Source organism: Squalius cephalus (assembly GCF_949319135.1).
Source record: "Squalius cephalus genome assembly, chromosome: 22".
In the NCBI taxonomy this organism is placed as follows: domain Eukaryota; kingdom Metazoa; phylum Chordata; class Actinopteri; order Cypriniformes; family Leuciscidae; genus Squalius; species Squalius cephalus.
In genome coordinates, this window is record NC_137143.1 from 15,822,451 (window position 1) to 15,833,298 (window position 10,848).

At 39.3% G+C, this 10,848-nt stretch overlaps 1 protein-coding gene across 1 annotated transcript; it reads left to right on the plus strand.

Annotated features, from left to right (window-relative positions):
- krt99 (keratin 99) lies at positions 1–8,014 on the plus strand. The gene is made up of 9 exons (XM_079856547.1): positions 1–341; positions 2,019–2,147; positions 2,454–2,536; positions 2,890–3,046; positions 3,140–3,301; positions 4,019–4,144; positions 6,824–7,044; positions 7,154–7,266; positions 7,367–8,014. Exons 1-9 carry the CDS (start codon positions 57–59, stop codon positions 7,471–7,473), a joined length of 1,383 nt encoding a protein of 460 aa, XP_079712673.1. The 5' UTR covers positions 1–56; the 3' UTR covers positions 7,474–8,014.
- The last annotated feature ends 2,834 nt before the right edge of the window (positions 8,015–10,848 follow it).

The window sequence follows — 10,848 nt, forward strand, 5'->3', positions numbered from 1 at the left end:
AGATGTTTAATTTTGACATTTGAAAGACATCCTTCCACAGATCTTCTGACTTAGCCATGTCGGTCCGTCGCAGTAGTAAGACGTTCACCTCTCGGAGCGTGCTCGGGTCAGCTGGCCATGGTTCCTCTGGTGGACTGGTCATGAACGGATTGGGGAGTTCAGGGGTCTCTTTGTCTTTTGGTGCACAAAACTATGGCAGCGCTGGGGGCTACGGTGCCCGCCTCTCCAGATCTGTGTCCACTTCATCCTTGACGACGGCTGTTAACGAGGTCAATCTGTATCCCAGCGAGAAGCAGACCATGCAGAACCTCAATGACCGACTGGCATCTTACCTGGAGCGGGTAACATACCTTCTTTTGGTTAACTTGAAAATGTAACAGAAATTACATGAAGACAATTGAATCTTAACTTCTTCTAATGAATCCTGATGAATGCTTTATAAAATATATATATAGAGTATATAGAGTAAACATATATATATATGTATATATATACACACACACACACACACACACACACACACATACATATATATATATATAATATGTATATTTTAATATCATATATTAAAATACTAGTCATTGTCTAGGTTGTTTATATATTAATTCATAACTGTTTTACTTAATAAATGTTATCTTGTTAAATTTGGCCAGAATCCCTAAAATCATAAATATTTTTTTAATAATTGTATAACATTGTATACTCACATTACCTTAATATGCACATTATATGAATATGCATAAATTAAAAGTAACAATTATTAAATATAATCTTTTTTTTTCATTTCATTGCATTCTTCTCTGTTTTTTATCAAACTTTTTTTTTTTTTTTTAAAGTTTTAACAGTAAATTTAGTGTTTAGCTGTTATTTTTACTATTTAGTAGCACGGGAATGCATTTGGGTTACTGTATGTGGAGTTATTGTTTTATTTTCATATCCACCTGAGATCCAGATTTTTTTTTACATTGTTTAGACTAGAGCAAGAAACAAATGGAAAAAAACTTTTTTGAAAAATGATATTTTATTCATATGCTATGATATGTTATTCATATGTTATGCTATGCCCACTGTAATGGACACCAGGGCTCAGTGGTTTAAAAAAATAAAATGACTTGAAATGACATGTATGGGCAAAAACAATGGTTTTTTTTTTTTTTCATTCACCAATCAATTTTTAGGTTTCAAGATTTTTTTCAACCAAACTCTCTATAAAGATGATTCTCAGCTATGTTATGAAAGATATAAGGGAATTAATTGATATAACATTTACTTTATGCAATTTGTGGGTAAAATGGCCATTAATGTGTAGTCCCATTCAATACAATGTATCTACTGTATCTAATTTGCATATTAATACGTTCTTGGGGCAACATGTAATGAAAAAAAGGTGTAATAATGGGAGTAATAATTGGCAACATTCTCATAATAATATCTAATGTTTCTGTGTCCACCTTAGAGGACACCTGGACTTAAAGCATGTTTATCAGGCATATTGGGAGACACAGAAACATTAGATATTATTATGAGAATGTTGCCAATTTTTTTGATTAGAAACCCTGAGATGTTGATTTATAAAATAAGTCAATTTTAAATGATAATGACAAAATATTATCATATAAGAGTGCTGAATTCAATCAATTAGTATTGTGAAACCTCCAAACATTTGGTATCTCTGAAAAGCCCTGAATGTGCTCTTTACAGGACATCCAGACTGTGACGTGTATGCTGCCAGAGAAATTCACTAAAATATAATGTCCACTATAGTGGACTAAAGTCTTTTCCTGGGTCCCAAATCAGTTATAATGGTTTTACTCTACATATTTAGGTCTAATTAAAAATGTACATAAGATAAAAATGTATTTCTCTAATTCGAAATCAGTTCTAAATAATTCCTCAAATCAAAAGATGCAAGATTGAACATTACAAACTGCAAAATTCTACCTTGAGAGAAAGTTTTGTGATTTGAACTTTGTCTAATTATCTTTGTCTTTAATTATTGTGCACGTTTTGTGTTTTAGGTGCGCTCTTTAGAGCAGGCCAACAAGAAACTCGAGCTGCAAATTAAGGAGTTTTATGACAACAAGAGCCCGATGGAGAGCAAAAACATGAGTGCTTATTTGACAACCATTTCTGAGCTCAGCATTCAGGTAGAGCTGCTGTCACTCATTCGAAAGATCACACCCCTGAAATAACCGAAATGGCATGAGGTGAACCCTGCCTCACCTTATGCCATTATGCCATGTTTTGTATTTCAAATATCACAAATACAACAGGGCAGTCCTGTTTAGAGCTGTTTAACATCAGTGTCTAGCTGTTAACAAACCTAAAATCTAGTTGCATTTCAGCTAGTAATTTTTTCTCTCTTTTTGAATTCATCCAGATAGTTAGTTATTATGCTCATTGAAAGATTAACATCCCTAGATCAACCACACATTCTCATTTGTCCTTGAAAGATTCAAAGTCGTTTTGTGGAGAACGCAAAGCTCCGTCTGAAGCTGGACAACACCAAGTTTGCCGCTGAAGATTTCCGCTTGAAGTATGTGATGTGTAAAGCAATATTGCATTTAGTATTGAATGTTTATTGTTGGTTGATCCCAGACAAAAACATAGTATCGGTCCAGATCCGGCCCACATCTGGAACGTGTGGAATCCACGATAATACTTTATTTTGATGCTCCCTTTTGAACTTTCTGTTGAGAGTTAGTAGACATGTACGTGCAACGTTACTTACAGGTATAGTCAACAGATTGTGTTAAAGGGACCGTCAAAATAAAGTGAAACCGAATCCACATGTACCAGATGTGGGCCGGATCTGGGCCGACACTATGCTGCGGTCTGGGATATGATCTTAAAATAGCATATGATCCTTGTCCTCCTTGGCTGTGGCAGGTATGAGACTGAACTGAACTTGCGTTCAGTTGTGGAAGCAGATTCGGCCCGACTGCGAGTGGTTCTGGGAGAGATTAAGCTGTCCATTGGAGACCTGGAGAACCAGCTAACTGGACTGAATGAGGAGCTGCTGTACATGAAGAAGAGCCATGAGGAGGTCACCTTACCATTTCACTGCAATCTTTTGGTCTTGAATTATTTCACAAGAAGGATCAAATGTGATCTTTTCCCTCCTCCTCTTTCTCCACAGGATCTTCATTTGTTGCGAGAGAGGCAAAGCGGCTCTGTGAACGTGGAGATGGACTGTTCAGCTCAGTCAGATCTTGATAAGGAGCTGCAGGAGATGAGAGCTCAGTATGAGATGCTTATTGAGAAAAATAGCAGGGAGGCTAAAAGATGGTTCCAGAGCAAGGTGAGCCAGTAAGACAAGTCTTCCTCTGCAAGAAAACAATATGCTAGACCTAGCAGAGGCGGGTGAACTTTCTGAAAGGATTTTAACATATAAAAAGAGTGGAATGTAATTCATTGTATCGTTGCTTTAAAAAAAGAATAATCCCCTAATAGTGATTGAGATGCCAGTTGTCTGATGATATGCTTTACAACAATTGATTGTATTGTCAGTAGGTGTGGTTGCGACATTCAAGTAATCGTTAAAGTCTTTCAGCTGTCAAAACTGTTGACATATTTTGATTTTGTATGGCTTAGTTAATTGTAGGGGCAGGAACTGCTAAAGCAAAGGTATTTTAATTCAGTCTATTAGATGTCAGAAGATTATCCAACACACTCAATTCAAACCTACTGGCAAATTAGTCAACATTTTTATGAATTCATACGCTTGCATTCAAACGTTTTCGGACAGTCTGCTTACACCCGTCTGAGGGTTAGGAGTGGGGTCTCGTTTCGTATGACTCGAATTGTATAAATTCATACAAATTCGCCAACCAATTCTAATGTATATTGTTTACATTTTCTCATGCGTTCGCCTTGGGTAAACAGTTCAGTCTGCAACAGAGATTAACTGAAATGTAGCCACACACAGCAGGCAATATTCAGATTCCAACTGACCACAACTACCTTTTTTTTTGTCTGTCGTGTATTCCTTATTACTTTCTGGGTTTCAATATTTTAGGCGGAGGTGTTGCAGACTCAGGTGACCACCAGCTATACTGAAATCAAGACATCTCAGACTGAGCTCACTAGTGTGAAGAGAACATTCCAGAACCTGGAGATAGAACTACAGGGGGTTCTCACCATGGTAAAATCTTGCTCTTGCTCTTTCTGAAGCCCTACCTTTCTCTGGCAGGAGATAAACAAATATCTCTGCTTATTTTTCATGATACAACAGTTGGTTCTGGTCTTCGAATGTGATTAACTAAACAGCGTTCCACAAACCCTGATATATAACAGTCCAGCAGCACTGTGACTTCTCACTATTTGTATCACTCCACTTGTCCATGTCAAACCAAACAGCTTTCTAATGGTCAACGCACGTTTTTCGCCCTAACACAAAATTCCTGATCGCATAGATTTCTATTAAAATGAAAGGATGTTGTCACCAAACAACAGTAGGCCTATGTGACAGCACTTTAAATGTGGTCATGCATTTTTGCTGCATTTCTGTCTGGAAAGCGTAAAAAGCAACTTCTGTGTGAGCTGTGCTTTATACATTGTTACACTACTGACAAAAGACAATTGACTTTTTCTAGCCATTAAATTCTGCCCAAATTTTACTCATGTGACTGCACCTAATTTTGTGAGTGAAATCCAGACATTTCATTGACCATTTTATGAACGAGTCATTGAATCATTCAAATGATAAATTCAAAAACTGATTAATTCCAGAAAGAAACAAGTGACTCCCTGTGTCTGGACATGCCTGTCAATTCTATAGTAGGATTTTATGTCCCCATTAAACAATACAGCATATTTGACATAAAATGTGAATCAACTTTCCAACCACATGGTTTTTCATGCATAGATGAGCATGTACCCCAATTAACACAAATTCATAATAATAAAATAATAAAATCAAATAATAATAAAATACTTAATATACTTAATAAAAACTTGTCTCACGACAAGTCTTTCGTCCCTTACGAAAAAGAAGTATACTTCAAGTTCATTTTATGAAGTATTCTTAAAGGGGGGGTGAAATGCTCATTTTCACTCAATCTCCTGTTAATCTTGAGTACCTATAGAGTAATATTGCATCCTTCATATCTCCAAAAAGTCTTTTGTTTTATTAAATTTTTAACAGAAAGATAGGCTGTACCGAGTCTTTCCGGAAAAAACCGAGCGGCTGGGGGCGGGCCGTGTGGGAAGCTTAGCTGTGCTAACGCGCCGAGCTAGTGACAACACACAGAGACATTTGTTCAACAAACAGTTTTACTCACCGTCCGGTTCCAACGCACGACCGCGAACCTTTATCATTGTGACTGCTCGATCCTTAAGCATTAGACGATCTGCAAATCCGTAGATCTGGGCTTTGTTTATAAAACAATCATCGTCGAAATGCAGGGAACAACAGTCTTACACAACTCCGTTTATGCTCAGGAAAACAAACTCCATCCACGGGTTCCTTAACGCTGGGTTCTTTGGGAATCTATGCAGGGTTGTCTTGCCCTGGCAACCAAAAACACACTTCTTTGGTGACATTGACTTCCCAAAAGCCGGGCAGGGCGCTTTGATGGCGAACTGCTTTCACTCTCTTGCTCTAGTCTACGAGTGCGCGCGCGGCCGCGATCTTACCGGAGAAGTGCCCTTAGGACCCATATAAGGAAATTCCGCCCTATCTTACGTAAGACAGAGCCATACTCGAAAAAAACTTTCCGAAACTTGTGACAAACCGGAAGGAGTATTTTTGGAACAAAAATACTCCTTCAAACGTACAACTTAGTTTTTGAAACTTTGTCCATGTTTAGCATGGGAATCCAACTCTTTACCAGTGTAAAAAACTCAGTATGCATGAAATAGCATTTCACCCCCCCTTTAAGTAATGTTAAAGTATATTTTTAAGTATACTTTATGTAGTAAGTATACTAATATCAATGTGTACTTGTAGTAAACTTGTAAGTGTACTATTTCAATACTGCTTGGGACTAAATTGGCCCACTTTTAGTATATAAAAGTATTTAAGTGTAGGCCTATAATAAGTGTAAGAGTAGTAAACTTTAAGTACACAACTAGGTTTCTTATTTGTAATGCATGTACTACAAGTGAGCTTATAAGTATACCAGTAGTTTACTATTTTAATACAAGTAGTATTTTTTTTAGTTTATGAAAGTACACTCTGAAGTGTACTCTCTGTAGTTTAGTAGTTTATACTGCAAGTATACTTGGAGTAAGTTTTCTTTATGTGAACATAACATTATACTTATAGTTACAGTATACTTTTGTACTTGCAGTATACTATGTTCAAATGAAAATATATATTTTTTTAACTGTAGCCTACTTAATTTAAAAAATATTTTATTAGCTTCATGCATACTTTTTTACCAACACTTGAATGTCGGTAAGTTTCAAGAAAAGGCAACATTTTAAACAAAAAAGTTGAGAAAATCACATTTTTGTCAAAGACTATGCCTTGATCAGATTCAGAAGGATGATCAAAACACAGATGGAGTAGATCGAGTCCAACACCCCCAAAGCTTCACAGTCGTTTTCTCTTCATGGGTTAAAAAGTTAATGGGTTAAAATCATGGGTTAAAAGCATTATGACAATCACAATTGTGCTGTTTATCTGAATCATTTCCTGTCCTCTCTCTCTCTCTCTCTCTCTCTCTCTCTCTCTCTCTCTCTCTCTCTCTCTCTCTCAATATCCTAATCAATAAAAGTAGCTTTAAAAAAACATTTCAACCACTTAACATGGTTTATAATATGCCATTTCCCCTTGAGAATTTAATCTCCCCATCCGATGTGAATTCATTTTCTCCAGAAACAAAACCTGGAGCAGAGTTTGGCTGACGTGGGCATACGCTATGCTGTCCAGCTGAGTCAGCTGCAATTGCAAATAGACCACCTGCAGGAGGAGCTACAGAGACTCAATGCCAACATCCGACAACAGGCTTCCGAGTACCAGCTGCTGCTGGACATCAAGATGAGGCTGGAGATGGAGATCGCTGAATACAGGAGGCTGCTGGAAGGAGAAGCTCAAACGTACGTAGAACAGATTTATTTAAATTAGCTCTGTTCAGGTGTATGTGGCTTGTTGTGAATGTCAGTTCATTTGTTGAGCTTATGTAGGGTGTATCGTTGTGTTCTGTAGGACCGTCATAAGCACGTCTGAATCTTCCATGACTCAAACTTGCATGACTAAAACCATGACCGAGACAGAAACAGTGACCAAAACAATGGAGATAAAGGAAGAGGAAGAGGAAGGTGAGTGAAATGAAATGTTTTATGTTGGTCCCTTCATTCAGTGAACATGAAGCAGAAATGAATGGAACTAGTAATAAATGTGTCTTTTGAACCCTTACAGAGTATAACCCTCACGTCCAGCGCAGAGTGAAGGTCATTGTGGAGGAGATTGTGGATGGCAAAGTCGTATCTTCTTCTGTTGAGGAGAAAGTCCATGAAATTAGCTGAGAAGACAATGCAATAACAAAACTAATCTTATATGTAGAGTCTAATGACAAATGGTGTTTGATTTGTTGTGTTTTGGATATTAGCCACTAGGTGTCGCTGTACATCAATTAAATGATCAGCTATAGTCTAATTTAACTCAAGGTGAGGGTTGAAACTATAAAGTATGAGTAAGAGATTGAGATAGCGACATGGTCAGTGTGAGGCAAAGAAGGGTTTTTTATTAAACCAAAATCAAATGTGAACATTGACACTTAGGAAACTGTTTTATTTGTGCCAGTGGAAATAATGTTTATTAAAAAATACATAGGCCTACCCTGTTTGAATGTAGCAAGGATTAGAGTCAGTGCAAAACATGTTTAATAATGGACTTCTTAGCAAATAATACCTGTTTTTTAATTTGAAACAATGACTCTTTATGCAAATTGTGCTATTGCTTACATTGCAAACTCACACTCGCACACACTAAAGTTTTAAGGAAATTATTCTTTGCATTTGTTATATATATAAAATAAAATCAAATAAAGATTGTTCATGCAATCAGAACATGCGTCAGAGATTCACTTGAGCAGCATGTCTAAATGTCTGACATATCACTGTAAAAAATGAATCATGGGTCTTGATGATGATTCAAAATATTGTGTAGCCTATATTTCATTAAGAAAATTGTGATTCAGTGTTGTATAGAAAATACTGAGGACATTTCACTAATAAAATCAAGAGATACATTTTCCTACGTTTTTTAAGGTTTTGAAGCTTGAATTGAGGAACCGATTAAGCTGATAAAATTAAGCAACAATGGCTACCTATTTATTTTAAAAGAATTAGCTCAATTTTGCGGTTTTATTTAGAGACACCATTGTTAGTTCCCAGCAGGCTTTGCACATGGCTGGAAATGGAGAGGAAATATTGAAATTAAGTATTATTTTGTGTGTATTTAAGTAAAGGGACACATCTGTTAATGTTCAGTTCCCTTTCAGTCAGTCACTACGAGTTATGTCAGAGACTGACGAATGGGGGTTTCGCTATAGAGCCCTATCATCTTCGAGTTATTAGAAAACGAGCCAATGGTATGAAAATACAATGGGTCTGCGGAATTTGCATCGCGAACTCTGCCCCACCGTGTGGGTTTAAAAGGAGCCGCGAGTGCAATCTCGCATTATGTTTTTGCTTTGGAGCCAAAGTGTGAATGTGCTTCTCCTTCACCTTCTTCAAGCAAGAGAGCTCTTCAGTCGGTGTTGGTGTAACGGCGTGTTTCAGCGAAACACGAAAACACGATCCTGCTGCTGGTCTGTGCAGTGGCTTGCAGGCGGCTCGTGTTTCTCCCCTGGGCACTTCAGCACTACTAAAAGAGCTTTTTCTTTCTAAAAGAGTTGCACGGGCACGTCTTTTTAAAGATGTCTCACCCGTGTGTTTCTGGATGTGGGCGCCTGACGGTTACAAGTGCTGCCTAGTGTGTTTGGGCTTTAATCACGCTCAGGCAGAGCTTGTGGATGAGTCATGTTCTCATTGCGGGAACATGGCCATCGCGGTGTTAAGATCAAGGCTCGACCTCCGTGGAGGAAGAGTCCCCTCTGCCACACCCCAATCTATCTCCTCCTTGAGAGGGGATACTTTGACTGCTGGCCAGGATGATCTGAGGGTTACGGTGTGGAACAACCCGACGAATCTTCCTCGGGCCACACCCCCCTGCACATTGCAAGCCATGGAGCTTCCAGGTGAGCCTGGTTCCTCTCGGGGACCCAGTGTCTCATTCGGAGCTCCAGCGGATGATGCTATGTCACTCATGGCATCACAAGCTGGGCTTGATTCCTCTGGGGATGAGGATTTGGCTGCGTTGCCTCCCTCGGGAATGCCAGCATTGCCGAGTCGGATCCAGAGCTGACGGCCATGCTTACCCGGGCAGCTGAGAGCATCGGGTTGGAGTGGCGCCCGGGTACACTGGGGTCCCTCCGGTGGAGGTGTCTCCAGATTGTGTCTCCAGAGCGCCTCCACCTGGCGCGGTGATCCAAAACACCCCTCCAAGGCCTGTAGGTTTTCATCCAAAGCCTATAGAGCTGCGGGGCAGGCCGCCTCCACCCTGCATGCCATGGGCATCCTTCAAGTCCATCAGGCGAAGGTGCTCAGGGACATGCACGAGGGAAGGGCTGACCCAGGGCTCATGAAAGAGCTGCGCACTGCCACCGACCTCGCTCTACGGGCGACGAAGGTCACTGCGCGATCCCTGGGTCAGGTGATGAGTTCTCCATATGCATCCCGTACTTGGGTCATATGTGTATTCTAAGTCCTCCCTGCGGGTAGGCGCTGTGTCACATATTCCATCTGGGATGTGCTACCCAGTGTACCTTGGTATTCTTGCGTTAGCCTGACCCTTCACTCGTGCTAGCCTCACAACAAGGAGCTGGGGCTTGCGCAGGACACTGACAGCCGTATTGGCGAGATTAGATTGGGACCCCCATTCGTCAGTCTCTGACGTAACTCGTAGTGACTGACTGAAAGGGAACGTCTCGCTCGTTCCCTGAAAGAGGGAACAGAGACGTTATGTCCGCATGCCATTGCCACTGTACCACTGAAACGGATGGGGCGCACAGTCTCAGCTCCTCAGCAGGTAACATAATGTGAGATTCAACCACTGAAACGGCCGGGGCGCACAGTCTCGGCTCCTCAGCAGGTAACATAATGTGAGATTTCACTCGTTTTCTAATAACTCAAAGGTGATAGGGCTCTCAAGCGAAACCTCCTTTAGTCAGTCTCTGACGTAACGTCTCCGTTCCCTCCTTTAGGGAACACGGGTTACATACGTAACCGAGACGTTATGTTTAACATTTGAAAGAGTTTCTATTTTGTTTAAGTTTTGATCTTTAGAGCATTGTGCAGAAAAGTAGGGCTTATGGTTAGGTTGTGAGTAACTGCATGTAATGACACTGAAACGTTCCCTTGATCATAGAGCAAAAACTTTGCTGCAACGCCTGTGCAATAACAAGTTTGAATCTGTGCTGTTCTAGCAGTAAATAGTCTTTTAATAATACAATATAACTCAAAGTCAAATGTAAACAGGTTATTTCCATTCACTCTAATTCACACACTTTAGAGCATCAACTTAAAATAAAAAAGCATATTTCACTAAAAATATTAAATTCATTGTGTCATAGACTAATAATTTAGGGGATTTTACATGATGTATTTAGGTAGATTCCATGAAAGAAATCGAGTCTTAACTACTCACATTGTTACCATAATTTTTAAAAGTAAATATCAGTAACATTTACATTTTACAGTGCACTCCTCTACAAATGCACTAGGTGTCATAATACATCCATTATATGTACTGCGATAGTAATGTAAGTTCTGTCATATAGTAGCCTACATTTTCATATC

What these genes read in the sequence shown, in the direction of transcription:
- krt99 (XM_079856547.1), top strand. Translation starts at nt 57, where the DNA reads ATGTCGGTCCGTCGCAGTAGTAAGACGTTCACCTCTCGGAGCGTGCTC. An exon ending in TGGCATCTTACCTGGAGCGG is followed by an intron (nt 342 to 2,018) that starts GTAACATACCTT and finishes TTTGTGTTTTAG; the next exon opens with GTGCGCTCTTTAGAGCAGGC. An exon ending in TGAAGAAGAGCCATGAGGAG is followed by an intron (nt 3,047 to 3,139) that starts GTCACCTTACCA and finishes CTTTCTCCACAG; the next exon opens with GATCTTCATTTGTTGCGAGA.